Source organism: Thermobia domestica, chromosome 16 (genome assembly GCF_964235325.1).
Source record: "Thermobia domestica chromosome 16, izTheDome1.hap1.1, whole genome shotgun sequence".
Lineage (NCBI taxonomy): Eukaryota > Metazoa > Arthropoda > Insecta > Zygentoma > Lepismatidae > Thermobia > Thermobia domestica.
In genome coordinates, this window is record NC_137469.1 from 84863038 (window position 1) to 84886460 (window position 23423).

Consider the following 23423-nt stretch of genomic DNA (forward strand, 5'->3'; position numbering starts at 1 on the left):
TGATACATTACTAAAAATACCGTGTTTTACACCAACCAAGTCAGTGTAACAGGATACAAAGATCTACTGTTCCAATGAACAGTGTAGACTACTATGTTGATATTGGTATATAAGTGTATTCTATTAATTACAGTTGCATTTTGTGGAGGTTATAAAATAATTTCATATTAATAATGATATACATAATCAGGGTACAAAATTCCAGGTCGCCATTGGCGACTAGAAATTTACAGGTGGCCAAGTGTTCAGTAGGAATGAATACGTATATGAGTTGTCCAATTCAAAATTGATTATCCTGAAGCTAATTGTCTGGTTTTGAAATTTTGTGCCCTGATGTAATTATTTTCTTTCTCAAACCAAAGGCCACAATGTGTACTTGAGAGATACTGGCGACCATCATTTTTGGATTGGCGAGTGCGTCTGACTGAAATTTTGCGCCCTGATATAATTATTGGTAGTCTGCGTAATGTATTGACACTTCCTATTATTTCATGTTATAAGAAGCTTCCAGAGGCTAGATTATGAGTCTGTGTGTTGTGTTTCTAAAGAACTTTGCAATCTGTCGTAAATGTTGTAAGCTTATCAATATGTTAGTTAATGAAATACAACTATGTGTAAACGTATTTAGGTATCTATTAGGCCCATTAATTACCATATAGCATGTATCCAAACAAAAAACAACGACATTTTACGCTGAAAATGAAAAGTAGGCATACAATATAAAGGTCCCGACTATCTTCAATAGCTTAGGGCCATATCAAACCTAAATCCGGAGCTGATAACATGTGCGGAATTTAAAAAAGAAGTTCATTAATCCCCAGTTTCAATATAACTTTTGAAAACCAAGCATCATTATTCATTACTATGATTAATATTATCTTTTCTATTTATATGTTTTGCAAATTTGTTATTCAATAATCTGATCACACAATTTCCAGAGACAGAATTTTAAGATGTTCATAAGCAAGGAATCAAAGCTCTTCTTACGCTTTCGTTGTTTAAAAGTACAAAGGGTTAGTAACTACTTGCGTTGCTCTTGTCACACAACCTTTCGTCAAACAAAGTGTTAGAAACAACCAGGAGAACTAACATTTATAGACAAATATTCAGATTATATCTTGCGGCCCTACTTTTAGCGTCCAACTGCCGCCACTGATTCTATGTTATATATTGAATTTGCATAGTTTGGAAATCTACCATACTTTCTTACTGTGAAACGGGACTTTTATATGTCGGCTTGCGATCCGCAAATCCTACAATTGCTGATGCATAAGCTTCCTTCTCCTCCTTTGGGCTTCCATCTTCTCCACAGGCATTTTCGTATATATTACAAATCCCATGCACATAGTTTAATAGAAAGTCTCCAATAGAATAAGGATGTTAACATTCATTAAGAATTAATTTTATAGAAAATACTGCACATTTGTTTCCTACTATCATTAACTCAAGGCGCGAAGTGGTATAATTTTAAATGCGTCAGTAGAATACCTTTAAAGCCATTATGAGAGATGTAGAGAAGTTCTGTATAATTATGTGTGTGTTATTATGTATCTTTCATTGCTTGTAATTAGATTCACGAAGAAAGTTTGAAAATAATATTATTGTTTGACTAAATGCTGCATCATAAATAAATAATTGACATTCATATGAAGTATGGAGAATTCAACGATATGAGTGCTGTGTGCCATCTAGTTAGTTGTTTTGTCTTTGGGATTTCCCTCGTAATCCTGTGAAATTTCGTGAGTGTTTTGTTCCCAGCAATCTATGCATGTTGGGAGCCGTAAAGGCTGTTCCTATGCATTAATTTCACCATGTGTATGAATTTTTACGTAGTTTTATTACTTACATGTCAATTATTGGATCTGCGTAGGCAGCGTTGTATACTAAATTGTTTTCCGTCTTGATTGAGTGATTTATTAGGCGACCTCCACAAATTTAAAGTAACAGATGCCAAAAGGAAAACGTAAGGGAAAGTCTGGTAAGTAAGCGTGAATTCTGTTCATGATGGCATGAGTGGTTTGAGTTTTGCTTCTTCGTACTTTTAACATGCATTATATTTCTAAGTTCCTTGAAGGATAGAATTTATTTTTTAAATACTTATATTAACGTAAGGCAGTAATCCCTAATACAGTAACTTGCTTACTCCTACATTCCCTTCTAGTACCATCCATTCGAGATAAGGTATACTTTTGGTCTATAGTTCAGATATAGAATTATCCGTGTTTTGTCGTACAAGACCAAGGTGATTCTGTTAGTGTCTGAGACCGATATTGTAGAGATTGTGTTACGAGCAAGTAAATTCTTTAAGATAGAATTTTGATTTCTTTGGCATAAAGATGGATGCTGACTCATACTTTAAATTTTAATGGTATTTATGAATCATACGGCATTTTTCAGAGTAATATATATCTGAGTATTTTGCATGTCAACTGATTATTCGCTTTAACAGCTTTTGAATGATACGTATGTGATATTGGAAGCGTTTTGATAGTATTAGACAATGTTTTGATAATTTCCATTAGTATGCAGCGAACACGTTGGAAGGAAATAATAGTTCTAGAGGCTAGACTCGAAAAATTGTTCTATGTAATAGCTAGAAACGTTGGATACATGGGAAATTTGGGAAAGGATGTAACTGAAAATGAAATTATAAGTAATAATGGCTTAGAAAGAGAATGATATTTGTAGTGTGTTCGCGCCAAAATTTTCTGTTGGTGTTTCCTGGTATCGACCAGCCCCAATTTAAGAATTAATTACTCTTTTCTGTTTTCGTTGATAGCCCAAGTGGCATTGCAGACTACCATTCTTGCAGAACAGAGCCTATGAATTTTCTACTGTTTCAGCCATACATGATGGTACGAAATTTCAGGTCTGAATCCATTAGACACATCAGAGCTAGGTCGCCGTTTTTCGAAGGAAAAATACGGAGATTTTGCATCCTGGGTTAATATCTCATTATAATTAGTTGATTACCTACAGATGCTATTGTTATGGGAAGTTTCTGTTAGGAGTATAGGATTGTGGGTACAGATTAGAAATAGAGCATATTTTAATTAAACTTTATTGGTAAAACTGTTAATTGAGGAACGAGTGATACTTGATCTTACATATGTAGGCGAATATGTAACCCATACGTGAATATACAAGCAGAGTCCGAATTTGTCTTCCCTTTTCGCTTACTCACCGTTGCTAACACACCTTCTCCCTACGAACGAATCACCATGTGAACCTTTCATCTACCCCCTGCCCTGAATCTGAATAATTCCAGTACTAGCTTGTAGTCAACATCTAGCACAGGTAGGTCCTTGTTTTTATTAGGAGTAAACCTTTTTGATGGTTTGTAAATTCGCAAAGATATTACTTATGGCGTAGGCCTGTAAGTTTAACGCATATTATAAATATACTCACACTGTTGGTACGCAGGCGCCAAGAAAGTATATGCCCAGAAGGCATTAGGAACTAATTAGTGTGAGAATTGTAGTATTTGAAATTTACTTCTAGTGAAGTGACACACCTCACTCCAAGTGAAATCGGTGTGCATAATAATAATAATAATAAAAAAAAAAAGAGAGGTAGGCTCCGAGCCACGACCGAGGGTTGATTCAGGCCCAGTTTACAGATGCACAAACATCATGCAGAAGATCAACCTTCACAGTATAGGCTGTTTTCCAGAACAAGAGAGCTGGATTGCAGCACTGGCCGTAGCGAGAACAATAGGATAATCTCTGTTCTTAATGAATCATTAATATAGTTAATAGTTTTTGAACGTAGTAAATTGATATACAAAGCTTTATAAAATATAAAATTGGTTAATTTACTAAGGTTAGAAGCCCTGTTCACTAATGAGCACAATGGATTAGGTCGTGAGCGAGAGTGAGAAAGAGATCACCAGTTATATACACGGCAACTTATTTTGGATAGCGTTTACTTCGTTCGAAACAAACATTTCTCATAAAATACGATTTCAAATATTTAATACTTTGATTACAATCATAGACACACACCATCTTTTACATGAAAGCTTGTGACTAATAGTTATATATTAATGATTGTAATTCATCCTTTATTTTCAGCTTTTGTTTTCTTTAAATTTCCATAGCAAATAATCATAACTTTTTTGTTTTCAAAAGTATGATATTAACAATCGATACATTTCTATAGTAGTTGTTTCTATAATGAGTTTAGTGGCAAAAATATAGACGAAAATACTGCTAGCTGTTATTTATGGGAAATGCATCTATGGAAAGACTCATATAAAGTTTCGAAAAACGCCAATATACAGACTGTTAGATTTTGATATGATTACATGGAATTTTTCAGGTCTCACTGGTAAAAGTAGTATCTTTAGTAGTGGGTATGGTCTTTAGGAGGTAACTTCAAACAAAAGTATAAGCGCAGCGATCCCAGGTGATTCGTAAATCTATTAACAGGAAGAAGTATGGAATAATTTGGAATATAGCAGGAAGAGTTATACAATGAATGTAAAAAGTTGGATAGTGAAATGAAATTTGACGTTTCTATTTTTACGTACCACGATTATGCCTTTTACGTTGTACGGATGATTAATCAGTGAATAAATATGAAATAATTGGTGGAAAGCAAATCGGATAGGAAACTGGAAAATTCATGGACACGATGTTGTTCTCCACAAACTCTCATGGTCTAGGATGAATCCTTTGGGTTCTTCGCACCAAAGTTGAGCACTCCATCACTGAACCACCCTGCTTAAACATTTTTGATAAAAATTTTATCATCTCTGAAAAGTTCCAGCCACAAAATAAGCGCGTAGAAAGTAGCAAGAGTATTGTGATATAAAGTTCTGACCGTTCTGAAACTCCTATAAAGCTAACAATATTTTCAGGTTGAATACTATTTTTCAAATAATTTTCCCCGGTTATTCACAGTCTCTTTCTATTTGCATGGCAGTTTCTCAATCCCCTGTAGAATGTCTCGACTTCAGAGTTTAGAATTTTTTTTAATGAAATGAAATTGCTTAGTTTAACTTCCTGTGGTTATGTCCTTTATGCTAAAGGAGACAAATGATTAATGAAAGTGACTGATGGCGAAATTAAATTTTTTGTGCTCCCTTCCGGGAATCGAATTCCGGGATCACTTGCACCAAAGGCACGTGCGCTAGCCACTAGACCAGCGAGGAGTGTCGTGAAGTTTATTTAAGAAATTTTGAAGAGACGAAGAGAGGTAGTTGTCTGTGCGAATAATATCAGGTGAATAGCGTGGATGACTTAAAATTTTCCATCTAAGCTCCTCTGTTTTCTAATGAGTCGTTAAAGAAATACGGTATTAAATTGTACATTATCATATACACTCATACCCAAAATTATTGCGCATGTCTATAAATATGGAATAAAACTCGATAACGAATTCGCTGGGTATTTCTTATAATGTTAGTATGTGTATAATCGGCAAAGACATATATGTGGCAAATTTCATGTCAAAAGAGCAGTAAATAAGAACAATAAAACGAAAATAAAATTTTCTTGTCCATTTAGTAACATTTTATTTTACTCATTATAATTTTCGTATTTATAATTCTTTTCCCATGAAATTTACCACAAATATACATTTCTCGATTATACATATAGTATCAGTATTAAAAGTACCCTGCAAATTCATTATCAAATTATATTCTTACAAGAAGGCGGTTATAGAAATGCGACAATAATTTTGGACATGAGTGTACCTTTTCTGTTCATTACAGATGCACCCCTTTTTTGTTGCGCTTTGCATTAAAGACTTTCAACTAAAGGCAGTACTTGTCAGAATTAATTGTCTCGTTTATTTTTTGGTAACTCAGAATGAATTGGTCCTCTCATATCCTACCATCTTGTCGACACATTTATGTTTGGTTTTTTAATGTAGATGAAGTGTCCAAGTTAAAAGTAAGCTCTTTTCCTAACCACTTCCTCGTAAGTGATTCATTTCTAATTCTGTTACAAGATTAGAAATGGTTCATTTCTATGCCTAACAAGATGAGAACAACTGGTTACACGGTCTTGTCTATTCTTTTCAGACAGTCCATGTAAGATTCATTAGGAGTGCTTTTTCAGAAACTGTTCGACAGACACAAAAGATCTGTGCAATTTCTGATGTAGTCAAAATGCATCTTTTATCAAAAGATTAAGAAAAGCGTTGTCATCAATGATGGAAGATCGTACAAAACGTGATTCACCTTCAGGTGTTAGATCTCCTTTCTTGAGTTTCTCGAACCATTTTCTGCATATATTGCCAGATACTTCTCCCTCTCCAAACACAACACACAAAGATTTACTGCCATCTGCTGCATTCTTCCCGTTCTGAAACTCGTACAATGTGAGTGATGCAAATGAAATTTATCGAGATATACCTTTTAGGGCCAGAGATTCTGTAAGAATTACAGAAGAAAAGACTTATTACTACTCGTAAAATCATTCAGTATTCATACAATGAAACCACATGACTTATGATATTAACGCAACAATTATTAATGTGTAGAATAAAATAAAAAATAGTGTTGCAAAAACGAACAAAACTGTCCGGTAGACCTGATATGTAGTTATTCTCTGTCAACGTTTGAGACTGGGGGAGCGGGTGGCATCGAACTTTTATTAATATCCTTGTATTCCCGTCCATATATGGAGTTGAGTCAAAGCGAATTTTCTTTAGACAGTTGAAATATTTATTTCAAGCTATGGTGTTAAAATTCTGTATTCACAGTTGCGGCAATATTTTATATATTATTATTTGTACGTTAATATGCTTTAAAATGAGCTTTTTCCACACCTTGACCAAAATCATGGTCAGGGTAACAACTATGTTTTAAAAACGTTATGTTTTGTATGCTTTTGGGTTACAGTGTAAAATGGCCTCTGAGCTGTATCTGGTGATTGTTAAATAAATAAATAAATAAATAAATAAATAAATAAGTTGCATGTTGATGAATTCATAAGTATCACATTTTTAACCTCAGATTAGAAGATTGAATCTTTATTTATTGGAGTTTTTTGAAATAAGCTTTGCTGTTCAATATCTAACATATAATGATGGCTACTTGAGCTTAGCGGTTCTGTAATCATGTACACTCATGTCCAAAATGATTGTCGCATATCTATATCTGTCGTCTTGTAAGAATATAATTTGATAATGACTTTGCAGGGTACTTTTAATACTGATGCTATGTGTATAATTGGGAAATATATATCTGTGGTAAAATTTCATAGGAAAAGAAGTATAAATGCGACAGTTAGAATGAGTAAAACAAAATGTTGCTAAATGGACAAGAAAATTTTATTTTAGTTTTATTGTCCTTATTTACTGCTCTTTTGACATGAAATTTGCCACACACATGTCTGCTGATTATACACATACTAACATTATAAGAAATACCGGGCGAATTCATCAAATTTTATTCCTACAACAACAAATTTATAGACACACGACAATAATTTTGGACATGAGTGTACCATATGGATGTTAAAACATTACTCATCATAAAACATTAGACCAAAGTGGTCGTTGAGATAAGCTGCTTTTTTGAAATGTCGAATTCGTTTGCAGTCTTCTTTCTGGACCGCGATTGAGAGGCAAGAGTAAGAATTTGGACTTTCCGTTGTCCATTCACTATGGGCAACTACTTCTTCATTAAAGAAACCAAGTGATCTATATCTATAGCCTTTTTTCAGATTATACTAGGGATATACCGATATATCGGTACCTGTATCGTTGATATTGATCACTTCGATATCCAGACGAGTGATCATTTTTAATGTTCATTTCTCGGGTATAAATGATCAGAATCCGAAGTTATCAGACCTGCACCGAGATAGACATGTTATTAATCTACAAATAAATTTTCGTTAAGTTACAGTGAATAACATAAAACTTGAATGCTTTACCCAAAATCCCACTGTTTTTCTTTCATAACTCTTTAGAGCAGAGTGTTACGTTTAAATGAAGACAAAATTTACCACCAATGTACGTGCACCTTTCGTGATAATTTTGGTTTAGTGTTGCAGTATTTTCGCTATAAAGATATAATATTCGATAGGCAAGAATTGGCTATCTTGAATTTTTTTTTTTTTTTTTTTTTTTAAATTTACAAACTGATGCTTCTCTGAGAAAATTTTCACGCAGCAATATTCGTTAGATATGGAGCTATAACATGGTCTACTTAGAGTGCATTCTCAAAGTAGAATCTCGGAAGCTGTGTATATGTGCTATTTTTTAAACTTTGACCGCTTTTAACCCCAAACCTATTTGGTCTAAGGAGGAAGAACTTCACACAGGCTATGACTCTTGTACTACTAACAAGTGACAGAAGGTTCACGAAAATCGGAGATGGTGGGCTAAATGGCCTGGATGAACTGACATGGAATGACCCACACTTCTTTCGCCACGAAATCCAATCGTTGGGTGAACGATGGCAGTGTTTGGCTGCAAACGGCAGCTAGTTTAATTAACCAGATTTTGTAGTTCTTATTTTTAATTATTTATTTATTTATTTATTTATTTATTTATTTATTTATTTATTTATTTATTTGGCCTTTGAAAATGACACACCTTGGCAGACATTTCATTCGGAGCACCCTAATAGATAATACTGGCCACGCTCAGCTCTCAATGTTCTCGACAAATCATTCTTGCCACCCTTTCTTCTGGTCAAGTAGCTAGCGCATGTGCGTTTATGTACATGGTCCTAGATTAGATTCCCGAAGGGAGAGCATTGAACACATTGTGTTGATTGGATTCCATTTTAAACAAAGATCTATTTCTCATGTAGCCCTTGTGCTGAAAAGGGATGCTAAACTTCAATAAACAGCAAACAAACAGAACTACTCTTTTGTAGCTCAAGGTTATCATTCTTGCCTTGTGTGCGGGAAACCTGTGTTTGATCCCGACGGAAGCGTACATTGTTCGAATTTCACGTTAAGGTATAGATCCACCTCTTATACAGCTTTGGTGGTAACAGAGCAGTTGAAATCAAAGCAACGAAGAAACTGTTCCAGACATGGTCGCGAATTGTATATCTGTTTAGTCTGCGTGGAATTTCCTCTAATGTTTTAAGCCCAGAGCTGCCCAAAATATTATTGTAGCATTTATACTTAATGTTTCTGTATGACTTAACAGGTAAACCAAGTAGTATAACTTTCCCGTATCCCAGATTATTTTAGATACCGTTTGCCGGTGAATAGTCTCTGTTGAAGCATGATGGATAGTTCCACATCACACGTTTCAATTGTGGCACAATTCAGTGACAAAGCAGGATAGGTCAAGTAAACTTTTGAGTGAAATAGGTGTAGAGGGTTAATAATTAATTAATACATCATTTGTTTCTTAAATTTATTACTTAAGATTTGAAACTGATAGAGGATTTTGTTGATTTTGTGAAATTATCGTCTTTCTAGGTGGACCTCCACCGAAGCCTCATGTTGAATTGGGGACATCAGATGAAGATTCATTAAATGATAATGCCAGTGTTATTAGCTACGCTTCAGAAAATCGAAGCGTCGTGGAAGAGGGTAAGTAGTCTGTTGATAGTTTTATAACGTTTACTCCATAGGATGGTGGTCCAAATAGAGCAAACATTATATTAAATAGTCGTAAATAGGACGTTCGCTCGAGTGTTGGCGATGAAACAAGTTATCCGAAGAAAGCTTCTTTCAACGTCAACTACACATAAGCAAAAATTCTATGTACAACCTTTAAAGACACAACAGATTCAGCATCATATTTCCGAAAATTAACAAATTACACAAATAATAAGTAAAAAGTAAATTTTGCACCATGTACTCAAATAGACAATCACGAGGCATGGGAGATGACATGCACAATCGCAGAAAATACTCGTCAATCGATTCGAAAATTTTAATTATATTGATACTTACATAGCTTTAAACTAGGAAATACAGTTGTAATAATTATAATTATTGATGTATATTATGTTGTGAAAAATAACTCGATTCGACTAAATGTGAAAGATGATTACATAATGTCTTGTTGCAGCAGGGTAGTATATGCTGTTGTACGTTATCTCTTCCGGCGCCGAGTAGTTGTCTCTCACGAAATCTCTTCGGCTCTCGCTGTACGCGTGGGCTTCACGCGTTGAGTGACGTAAGAGTGGACAGAGCTGTGATTGGCTGAAGAAGTGCTGATCAAGGTCACGACGCCCACATGCATCGGCTGAGTGAGAGCACACACTCGCACATAGAAACGTCGTCTGCTAGCATATGCTAGCCCTTTTAAATTAAAAAGAGAATTAAACTGCTTGAACTGCATATTGCCAAAATGATGAATAAATGAGTTTATGACAAATGGCACCCGAACAGCTGATAGGTAAAGTTCTGGTGAGATACGTTTATCCTAAGAACCCTGGCAACACTTATGGTTTGTGTCTGCGTATGACGAGGACACACTGTAAGTTTTTGAAGCACTCTTCACTTGGGTCATAGTTCACATTAACGCTTGGTTAACACTGCACTCACTAAAATAAAATGTTTATTCAGTCCACAAATATGTAATATATCAATAAATGCATAAAAGTATTTATTATAATCTTATTAGTCCAAATGTAAGTTCACTCAATACTTAAAGAAATTGGATATTTAACACATACCATAAAATATTGCAAATAATATGAATAAAATGAGAAAACACTTCAAACAATGAATTAACTTCAACCTCTAAAACACTTTCACTTTTGCAATTAATTGAACAAAACAAAAAGAAAGAATGAGTATAGATATATATATATTTTTAGTTCGAATAACAACACTTCACAGTTTAGTTATAGCACACTGTTTATACTTTTACTATCTGCACACGTCACACTGTCCATGTTGTCCACTATTCACAATCTACACCATGCTCCAGAACAATGTCCAGTCCATAAGCCAGCCTCTTCGTTCATTCTCTTCCCATGAATGAACACTCGGTGATTAAATCTTCTGCTCCTATCCTCTTCCCATTGGATAGGGCTAGGTCCATCGGTGGAAGTTCTAGAAGGTCTCTGCATGCTATAGTCCCCTATACAGGACTATTTTTCAAAATTCGGCGCCAATATGAAGATGCGTGGAAAACTGTAACTTATTGCGTATAAACTTATTTAACGTATAGTTGCATCTTTCTTTTTTTTTTTTTTTTTTTTTTTTTTGACTTAAAATGTGCTGCACTTATTTCCGCTGCATTCGTATTAAGTGTAGGTGAATAGAATGTGTGTTCTTCTTATTGTTTGGACCTACGTGTGTTCTTCTTTGTGTTGTATTCTTCGTGTATGGATATCAGGTGTATGTTTCTACGTGTTACATGTAATTACTATAATAAGGTTAAAATAACATAACTATGGTTAAAAGGAAGTTGACTTGGGATGGGTTAACAAAAGAAATGTAAGTATTTCTTCTTTCATTCATTTATTTTTTTATTTTTATTTTTTTCAAATCACTTCACGAGCATAAACTACGACAAGCACGCCTCAATCCTCAACGCCTTCATGCAACTTCATCGAATAGGTACATGGTACACGATAAATTAATATTAAAATATACCTATATAGGACATGATGCTGAATAAAATATATATATATAGATAATATAATAAGCCTATAGATATAACCTTAATGATGACTGTTACATGAATATTATAATGAAGAGAGAAATAAACCAATATAAGCTCGAATGATGGAGAATTATATTGAGGCAAAGTCAGATGTCTACAGATGCCAACCTGTATCCATCTTAGGGATGGTCTGACGACTAAATGAAGAAGAGCCAACCCACAAAAACCATATAAACCTACCCACTACAAATACGACCACGAAGACACACAGAGATGTGGTTACAAACAAGTTATACTAAGGAAACCCTATAGAATTTTATAGAAGACAAAAAGAAAACGATGCACATGAAATTCATGGCGAAATGTGGTCGTAGGTCTTAAGGTAAAACTTTAATGTTGTTCCAATAACAACAAAAGGAATACTCCAATAAACGTGTATATTACTCTAATATCTCCTGACATATCTCTAAATTCAAATTGACTTCTTCGAAGTTCTAATGGTAATACTTCTCTAATAAACTCAACAACTTTCGCTCATCTAAATAACCATGTCGTACATACCACAAGACATTTTCGTCAACGAAACTAGAATGTACTCTCACTTCTTGATCTTCATTATTGATGCTACACAATTGATCTTCTTTACTTTCCTCTTCTTCTTCGTTCATGTAATCTCCGTTGGCTTCCTTTTCGGCTCTCTCTAAAATGTCACTGAACTGCTCTTCATCCACATGCTTCTTCAGAATTTCTAGCCACTTTTTCCTAGTAGCTGGTGTTGGTCTCCACAGCTTCATTCTAGAAACATTCTGAAATCCGATATACTTGCCACTTTGTGGATCCAATACTTCAAACACATTTTCACCAACTTGTTTCCACAGTAAGTAAGGTCCACGGTACACTTCACACAGTTTGGCTATACGTTTGTCTACCAAGCTACTAATATTATACTGACGTAAGAAAACTAAGTCACCTTCACACAAAGTTCTTCGAGCTCTCTGATGAACGTTCAACTTTTCGTTTCGTTGCTGAATGATTTTCTTTCGTCGTAAATCAGCCATTATTAATTTTCCATTCCAATCTATACCTTCTTGCTCATCAACTGTTTCGATGTTTTTCACAATTCCAAAATGTGACAATGTAAATTCTTCTGGCTTGATGTTAAGATGTAATTCTGCAGGCGCTATTCCCAAACTGGCACTAATAGTATAGTTCAACAACAAACAAGCTTGCACAATATATTCTGGCCATGAGGAATGAGAATCGCGGCACAACACACGTAAAATTCTCTCTAAATCAGCATGGAATCTTTCGATGACATTTCCTTGCGCGTGATAAGGCGTAGTATAATGTATTTTGATGTTATATGCTTCCATAGCTTGTACGAATTCCTTGCCAATAAACTGCGGTCCATTATCTACTAAGATGTTCATGAAAATACCAAGATGAAGCATGTATGACTCAGTAAGACATTTTGCGACACTTGCACTTGTTGCACGACGAAGTGGATATGCTACTAAATAACGTGAGTATACATCACACACTGTTAACAGGTAAGTTTCACCATGTTTACCTCGAGGTAGAGGACCAACTAAATCTGCTGAGACCAAATAACGTACGTTTTTCGCTGGCACTGATTGCATTAAACATTTCACTGGGTGATGGTCTACCTTCGTCCTCATGCAGACCTCACAATCAAGAATGTACGATTTAATGTCACTACGCATTGTTTTCCAATAAAACATACGGGAGATGATACTAAACACTTTCATAAATCCAAAGTGACCGTAATGATCATGGTAGCCAATCAAAATATTTTTCACCAAACATGGAGGCACACACAATTTTAATCTGTCTGGGAAGTGAAAATCTCTCACCATCAGAATACCATTTTCCAAAGTGTAATTTTGTTTCCAATTTCGAGCACTACTACGAAAAGAATTCTTATTTGCACTGCTTTCACTTTCACTTATATTACCTTGTAAGTAACTAATAATAGGACGGTACTCGTCACATTCCCATTGTAATTTCGCAATTGTAGACGGATCTAAATCGAACACTTCTGATTGAACAGCCTGTATAGGATTCACATTCACCATTAGATCTTCCTGTGTTGGTAACATACGGGATAAACAATCACTTAGTGTGTTAGTCTTGCCTTTGATGAATTCTATTTCATAATCGTAAGATTGAAGTTCAAGAGACCACCTCATCAGTCTTGCATTCCAATTACGCATACGTTTTAACTGCACTAAGCTTTTATGATCTGTTCGTATGTATATTTTCGCTCCTTTGAGCCAAACATGCCACTTACGAATACACCACACAAATGCAAGACACTCAAGCTCAATTATGGCATAGTTCTGTTCGTGTTTATTAAGAGTACGGCTTGCATATTCTAATACACACTTCTCACCGTCAATAATTTGATAACACACACAAGCCAACCCGAGTTTGCTTGCATCACTTTCGAGATAAAACGGCTTATCGAACTGTGGATGGTGTAACTTCACATCTTTCACTAATTCAGCCTTTAATGATTCAAATGCCTTTTGGTGTTCTTCTTCCCACTTCCATTTATTTTCCTTCCCTAAAAGTTCATAAAGGGGTTTAGCGATAACAGCATGACCTTTGATTGTTCGCGAATGCCACTGCACAGCACCAAGAAATGAGCGTAACATTTTTAAATGTTTAGGCACTGGTAACTTCTCGATTGCTTCAGCTGATTTCGGATCCTTTCGTATACCTTCTGCAGATACGTAATAGCCTAAATAGTTAATTTCGCTTACACCAAAAATGCACTTCGATAAATTTAGCGTCATGTTCGCATCACTTAACAAACTAAGCACTTCATCTAACTGCTGTAAGAATTCTGGTACGTTTGTACAACCAAGAGCTACATCGTCCATATACCTGATTAATTTCTCTTGTAGCGGTAAAGGGAACACTTTATTCAAGCACAATTGCAGTACAGACGATCCATTTTTCACACCGAACACCATGCGTGTGTACTCATATAACGTTCCTTCAAACAAGAAGGCTAAGTATGGCATAGAATCTTCTGTAATTCCACATTGTTGATACGAACTAGTAAAATCAAGAGTACCTAGCGCACGTTTTCCACTAAATTTAGCAAAGAGGTCGGACAACTTTTCTACACGCAGAGCTGGATTCTTAATGTGCACATTCAATGCTCTACAATCCGTTACTATTCTTAACGCTCCACTCTTTTTCAATACTACGTGCAACGGTAATAGATGACATGATGAACTAGGTCTAATTACACCCCACTTTAACAATTTTCGGATCTCTTCACGCACTCCTTCCTTATATTTGTGCGGAATATCATAAGGACGAGCAACAATGGGTTCATTTGTATCCACTTCTAATCGGTACTGAAATTTATTACACAGGCCAGGAAAACGGGCGAACACTTTCCTATGTTTCATTAACAACTGAAATAATTCTTCTTTCTCGTTTTCACTAAACAGCGTAGCGCGTGTAACTGCATCTCTTATTTCATCTACTGTGAAATATAGATCCGGTGGGAAGTCCTCCACTAAGTCACTAGCTTCATTTTTTTCTAAAGGCTCGGCGCACCCACTGCGGAACACATTCACCGTTCTCGCATAAAAATCATTAAGGTCCCTTATCTCGGACAACACAACAATAGGGGCTACCTTGCACTTAATTTCACTTACATTAGCTACAATGACATTTTCACTATTTCTCTGTATTAAAGGCACTTCACCACTAATTCCTTGAAATTCAACACGCAAGTTACTTCGCTTAAAATCGATGACACTGTTTAATTTCTCGAGAAAGTTTGCACCGAGTATTACGTCTTCGTGCAGTTCTGGTAACACAAGAAACTCAACTGGCACTTCCACGTTTTCAATTCGTACCGGTAAAATAACCCTTCCTTTCACGTTCTTTTTCTTTCTCCCTAGAAAATCGCACAAAACGATATGCTCTCCTTTCTGCAAATGCACATTTGCTACACATTTTGTTACTTCTCGAAAAATATTGTACCGTAATAGGCATAGTTCTGATCCACTATCTAACAGACATATTTTGGGTTGATCGTTTAACAAAATTTTTACTCTCATTGTATTATGACCTAATTCGCATTTGATCACTTCTTCTTCATTATCATTACTTATATCATCTTCTGCTTGTAAATCTTCTTCGTTGCACATATGTGGAAAAGTAATCCGGTTTACACTACTGAAATCCCTCCCCTTTTCAGCGACCAAGTGGGAGGGCGCTACTAGTTTAAAGGCACAGAACTTTGCGGGTAAAATCCACTTTGTTGGTATGGAAATTGACGTTGCTGATTGTTACCGTTATTTACACCAGGACCTCTATTAAATGTTGGAAACCAATTATGATTTTGATTCGGACTACCTTGAGAAGTCGACGCACCACTTTGATTTTCGTTTGCCCTTGCACCTTGCGTTTCATTTCGATTTTCATTTGCACTCGTGTTTTGTCGGCCATTACCTTGCGACTGATTACCACCGTTCGAATTATTATTATTTCTGTTAAAATTACCTCGCCGTCCACGTCTATGAAATTTCCTTTTCCATCCTTGTTTGAAATTCGAACGTGCACTATTATCACTACTCACTTCACTACCGTGTTCTACTTTTACATTATTCACGCTAACGCCAACACCACCTTGCTGTTTCTGCTTATTACGCTGATTGTCGTACATATTAGTAATTCCTGACAATCCTTCGATAGACTGCACACTCGCAAGGAACTGATTTATGTTATCAGGCATAGAGCCCATCATAGCTAATTGGTACCGCTTGGGCAGGAGAGTGATGATGTGTGACAACGTAATGGTTGGATTTTCATACTCTTCCAGAGCTTGAATTTGACTAAAGCGCTCTGTTACAAAATCAACAACACTACTATAACGTTTTGGGTCAAACGGAATAGAACGCAAGTTACGCAGACGTGTGGCTTTCACTAAAGGACTCTCAAATGCATTCTGAAACTCTATCACAAATTCTTGAAAAGTTTGACACTTCTTACCGTGTAAATCGTACCACTTAAGTGCACTGTCTTTAAGAATCAATGGCATGATCGTCAAATATTCACTTTGAGGCACTCCGGCGAACGACATTTCTCTACCGAAATTTTCTAAAAATGCACTTGCACTTTCCTTCATCATATCACCTGAAAATGTAGAGAGTTGCTTAATGTCTGCTAATCGCAATGAACAACGCCTTGCTTTCACTTCACTATTTCTTGCACGCTTAATACGCGGACTTTCTCTTTCGGTTTTGATTCTTGACACGGTTCTCTTTATTACGTCACTTTCTACCTCTGTATCAGACGCCGTTTGAGACTCACTACTCGATTTCCTCTCGCGTTTCACACTGTGCACGGAACCTGTGTTTCTTTGTGACCTATTACTTCCAGTATCATGGTGCTCATTTGCTAATTCTATACGCTGCACACGCTCTGATAGTCGTTCCACATCTTGCTTGGTTTGTTCACTTAATTCACTGGCGCGAAGACATGTTTCAAAACACTGCTGGTTAAATTTACTCTGCTCGTGGCACACTTGAATACACTCTTGCACTGCTATACCGTATTCACTTTGTTTGGTCTCGCACTTCTGAATTCTACTTTCACGGTACTTGTCGAGACTTTCGACCAAACGCAACCTTCTCTCATAATCATCCACTTTATTGCAACATTCACTTAATTGACGTTGTTGGTCGTTTACTTGGCGCGTATTTTCTTCAACTGTGCCTCGTATATCATGCACTGCATCTGCTAATTCACGTACACCTCTACGTATATCCTCACTCGTGTTAAAACACTTTAATTCCACTGCTTCAATTCGTTCTATCAATTCCTGTCGCACTGCACTAATACACTTATTCACATTGTTAATTTCACCTGACAAATCATCTTTACATTGGGATATGTTTTCACGACACTCGCTACGTAATTCCTTGATATCATCTTGCATTTTCTGTTGGTTTACATTTATCGCCTCAACGCTTTCACTCACACGCTTTTGATTATCACTCAATTCGTTTTGGCTTTCATTCAACTTATTCTGATTTTCTTTAATTTCATTAATTGACGCACTCAGTTCCCTTTGCATAGCGAGGATAACTGTTCTAAGATCACCCTCAGCCATGATGTTGCAAATATAACAAACTCGCTAACACAAATAATTGACTAATTTCTGCAAAAATGTAAGAATGCAAATAATAAAAATATTCTAATTTAGACAAGATTTAGGCTTCAATATAGAAGGATGAATGCACTGGACAAGGATACAATGACACGAATTTCATGTACTATTAACTCTCTGAGATGGCGGCAAAATTACGCAGCAAGTTTTGAACATCAGAAATACCTAGGCCTATGTTCGTAAACACAAAAACTGAACATTTATACAAAAAGAAAGGTTTCTGCTTCGACACATTTATCCCGGCACCATTTTATAACGTTTACTCCATAGGATGGTGGTCCAAATAGAGCAAACATTATATTAAATAGTCGTAAATAGGACGTTCGCTCGAGTGTTGGCGATGAAACAAGTTATCCGAAGAAAGCTTCTTTCAACGTCAACTACACATAAGCAAAAATTCTATGTACAACCTTTAAAGACACAACAGATTCAGCATCATATTTCCGAAAATTAACAAATTACACAAATAATAAGTAAAAAGTAAATTTTGCACCATGTACTCAAATAGACAATCACGAGGCATGGGAGATGACATGCACAATCGCAGAAAATACTCGTCAATCGATTCGAAAATTTTAATTATATTGATACTTACATAGCTTTAAACTAGGAAATACAGTTGTAATAATTATAATTATTGATGTATATTATGTTGTGAAAAATAACTCGATTCGACTAAATGTGAAAGATGATTACATAATGTCTTGTTGCAGCAGGGTAGTATATGCTGTTGTACGTTATCTCTTCCGGCGCCGAGTAGTTGTCTCTCACGAAATCTCTTCGGCTCTCGCTGTACGCGTGGGCTTCACGCGTTGAGTGACGTAAGAGTGGACAGAGCTGTGATTGGCTGAAGAAGTGCTGATCAAGGTCACGACGCCCACATGCATCGGCTGAGTGAGAGCACACACTCGCACATAGAAACGTCGTCTGCTAGCATATGCTAGCCCTTTTAAATTAAAAAGAGAATTAAACTGCTTGAACTGCATATTGCCAAAATGATGAATAAATGAGTTTATGACAGTTTTTTTTTTTTTTTTTTTTTTTTTTTTTTTAATATACTATAATTCGATAATTAAGTTAGTATAAATTGATTTGGCTTAACGCTGATCTGAGCTCATTTCTTTAATTCACGTTGTATAGTCAGGTCAAAATAACCAAGTCATATTATTTTGACTTGGTGCATATTTTACATGACTGCCTCTTTGCCCAATTCATTTTATGTGATTGATGGATTGTGTGATTTTTATACCAATGAGTACCATGAGTGCCAAACTTAATTATTGTAAATCATAATGCAAACTAATATCAGTTATATACAAACTGTAGAAAAACAACATTGTTGCCTTTTAGGATATGATTGTTTGACAGGCGTGGTCCCACATAGTGTAGTCACTAACACTCGACTTTGGTATGAACGGTTTCAGGTTCGATTCCCGGTGAAGAAACTCGAAAGAAGTAAAAGCATTTTCAAACCAGCCATCCTGAGCGAGATTTTTCTTATTCCCACTAGGCAAATGCCGAGATGCTATCTAACTGGTCTGAGGTCGCTACCTTCAACCTCCCATTTCCCGGGTAATGTGATCGTTGAGAGACGTTATCCCTCATGCATGATTTGGTAGGATGCACGATGTACAAGGAAAAATCTAAGTCTTTTGGCTGTATTTTTTTTTAAGCGTGTAATACATTTCAATACAAAATCGAGATACACAAGCGGCACGAAAGTTTTTTTGAAACGGCCCCAGTGTAAATTTCGATTTCTTCCACCACGTGGCGCTATCAGTTAGCAAAGATGGCCGGAGTAGGTCAGGATTTTCACGCTACTTGAGCAGCGAAGTGTTATTAGTTTTCTATAGTACAAGGAACACAGCTATAGATATGTATAGAAAAATGGTGACGGAATATGGAGACAAGTGTTTAGTGGTGTCATTCTGTGGTGATGCAATGAGTTTGAAAATGGAAAATGAATGTTGTAGTTTTTGGGATGTTGATGTGTTTTTCTCCATGACAGTTCAAAACCGCATGTGGCAAACAAAACAATCGCGAAAACTTAAGTTTTTGAAGTGAGAGATAATGGAGATTCTCTTTACAGTCCAAGCTTTGTCCCCAGGATTACCATCGAAGAAATTCCTTGCAAGACACAGGTTCACGAACGACACCGAATCGTAGAATGTTACTCATCGTTGGTTCGGTGATCAGCCGGCCACCTTCTACGCTGCAGGCATTGAGAAACTTGTAATATGATGGGACAAGTGTCTCAACAAATGTGATAATATGGAAAAATAGACAACAAATTCGTTTAATATTGTGTATATATTTTGTTTTTCGTTCATTTTGTTTATGATTTGTAATCTGGCAGTAAATCATTAGGCGCAACGACTTTTCGATTTTTCCCTCGTACCTTAAGTCCAGTACTATGACCATGACATGACGTATTTCTAACAAGTAGAAACTACGTTATAAGGGATTGAAAACGTTACTTTTTCCAAAATGCTTCGAGAAAGTGCTTAGATGAGTATCACATCAAATCAAATAGATTGTTTCCAATAAACATAAAGATCATAATAACGTTCATACCAGTTTAGTATATATATCCATTCCTGAGATGTGATTGACATTTGTAATGTTTCCAACACAACGTAAAATTTTAAAATTGGTGAGAACTTGTAATTGTGGTAATGTTAGAGAAGCATACGAAAGCAACATGTTTTTAAGAGTCGCGCAGCTACGTATTTCAAGCAGTATACAAATCTCGACTAGTTAGATTAATTAAGATATGTTTAAATGAATCCCAAAGTAAAGTCCGAATAGGAAAATTTTTGTCCACGATCTTTCATATCGAGAATGGTCTGAAACAAGGAGATGCGTTTTCGCCATTTTATTCAGCTTTGCCCTGGTGTACGCTATAAGGAAAACCAAGGATAGCAACCAGGACCTAGAGCTGAATGGTAGTTACCAAGTTCTGGCGTATGCTGATGATGTAAATTTAATAGGAGATGATAGGAGAACAATGAAAAAAAAAAGTCTTAAACGCTTGCAGAAGCTTGCAGAAGTAAATGCAGGGAAAAACTAAATACATGGAAGTTCGTCGGGATTGTAATACGGCAAATTAGGGGTGTTAAAATATCTAATAATACTTTTGATCAGGGTTGGCACAAACCATGGTTTTTATTGAAAAATAAAAAAAAAAAAGTTTAAACCTTTTTTTTTTTTTTTTGTTTAAACCATTTTTTTGTTTTGTTTTGTTTTGTTTTGTTTAAATAATTTGCTCTATGTATTTATATCGCATATAGACAGAAATAAGTTTGTTTCGCCTTGGTGTTATTATGCAACAACCGGGTTATGCTGGAAGAGGTCACGTGAGCTTAAAGTGGGATCCAAACCGTTCCTCGACTTACATCTGAAAGAAACTGTCCTCCGTTTGAACTCGAAACCGGGACTAATTGGCTACAAATGCGATACGTCAGCCGACTCACTCACGAAGGACTCCTGATAAAAATACATTGTACTGATCTTTACGTAACTTGTTAATATAATTGTCAAAGAGTCATTTCAGAAGGACAAAAAGATAAACAATTGCACAATTGAAACCATTATACAGAATTATATATGGACAATTTCAAATTACTATAGAGTACAAAAGAACTAATTTAGTCCAAGTTAGGTAACTACGACTTTTATTAGTCCAAGTTAAAGAAATACAACGACTTAATTTGCATATTAGTAAGAAAAGTGAATAAAGATGAGTCCACTTTGGATCTGAGCCATTTATACATAGATACCAAAGATACTTCTGATTTCAATAAATGCCTCTCGTTCGGTTTGTATGACCCCCCCTCTCCTCCTCCAGGAAAAAGTACGGCACTTCAATGTATTCTATCAATAGTAAACTAAACAGTATTAAATCTAAACAATATTTAGAATTTTTCTTTGATTGCAGTTGTATAACAACAATAACTATAACAACAACAATAACAACAACAACTATAAAAAATATCACAAAAGCAATGTTCATATATTTTTTTTATTTAAAAAAAAAAACTGCTTTTGTACTATAATCTCTTTGAGTAATGAAAGGGGAATTTAAGTCTAAATATAATACGAATAATATACGGGAGTGAACCATAACCCACAAATGTGTGTTCAAGATTTTACGAACATTTTTCGTTTTTTTTTTTAAACCAGCCAACCCTGCTTTTGATAAAATGGATACTTTCAAATGTTTAGGATCAATATTAACAGACGAAAACCAAATTCACGAAGAAATTAAATGTCAACTAAAAGCAGAGAAGTCGTATTGTTATTCAGTTCAAAATCTCTTGTCGCGAATCCTGTCGAGGAATTTGAAGGTTAAAATATATAAAACAATAATCGTGCTTGTTGTTCTGTGTGGTTGCGAAATATGATCGCTTACTCTGAGGGAAGAACATAGACTGAAAATATTTGAGAACATGATCCTAAGACGAATATTGGCCTAAGAGGAACGGGAGTGGGAAATGGCGGAAACTCCGTAATGAGAAACCGCATGACTTATACTGTCTACCAATTATTGTTAGGGTCATCAAATCTTAAAGGCTCAGGTGGGCAGGTCATGTAGCCAGAATGGAAGAAAGTAGGAACGCTTTCAACGTTTTAACTAGAAGTCCTATCGGAAAACAGCCATTAGAAAGACCTAGACGCAAATGAGAGAACAGTATTAAGATGGATCTCGCAGAAATAGGAATACAAAGTAGAAACTACATCTTTTGGCGAGCTTTTGTGAACGCGGCATTGAATCTACGGGCTTCATAGGCCATAGAGCTAGCAATCTTCACCCCACGTTTCTCACATCTCCGAAAAGAGTAGAGAAATCAAATTTGCTGTAAACAGCCTTATGATCAACATATTCAGGAAAACCATCTATGTGATTGGGTGTGACACTTACTTCTCATAATAAAACATTTTGAAGAAAGTGAAATTTTCATGCCATGTAACTTAGTTCTAGAATAAATACTACCCGAGTTATGTCATAGTATTCGACACTAAGGTATTTCCGATGTGCATTGACACGTCCGTCACACTTCCGAGAATTCTCGAAAGTTTGGATGTTTACGCATGCTTGTCATATTGTAGCGTTTTTAGCTGTCATATTGTAGCGTTTTTAGCTGCTAACAGTGAATAATAAATGTGGTATTATTGTAATGTTACAGAACTACGGACTCAAGTTATTTTGTACATAGATTTAAAATAAGTGATAACCTGACGTAGTACCATTAAAAAAAATAACTATGTTGAGTTGGCAAGACTTAATCGGATGGTGTTGCGTAATATGTCAATGTCCTCTGTCAATATTCGCGTGTTGCAAAATTTGATCGAATGTTATAAATTAGTTTGAAAGTTACAGGAGCGTTTCAAGATAAATAGTTCACGCTAGTTGTACAACATGGTGTTATTTATGTATGTATGTATGTATTTATTTATTTATTTATTTATTTATTTATTTATTTATTTGTTTGTTTGTTTATCTCAGACCGTATCACTGGTTACATCTGCGGTTTCGTATGAGTTGGTCTGGCACAGAATCTAATTTACTCAGTTACCTCTCTCTCCCTGTCTGACAAAGGCTCAGGAAAAGCACTTACAATATAGTATTGTAATAGCTTGTATTTTCTGATAATAT

The 23423-nt window shown here is 35.6% G+C and overlaps 1 protein-coding gene across 1 annotated transcript in view; it reads left to right on the top strand.

Moving 5' to 3' along the window:
- The first annotated feature begins 1732 nt into the window (after positions 1 to 1732).
- Positions 1733 to 23423, top strand: part of Ifrd1 (Interferon-related developmental regulator 1) — a 51188-nt gene continuing 29497 nt past the window's right edge. The window contains exons 1-2 of the mRNA XM_081742705.1: positions 1733 to 1978; positions 9402 to 9515. Of these exons, the coding sequence (XP_081598831.1) occupies positions 1948 to 1978; positions 9402 to 9515 (145 nt within the window). The 5' untranslated portion in view covers positions 1733 to 1947. The remainder of the gene's footprint in view (positions 1979 to 9401; positions 9516 to 23423) is intronic.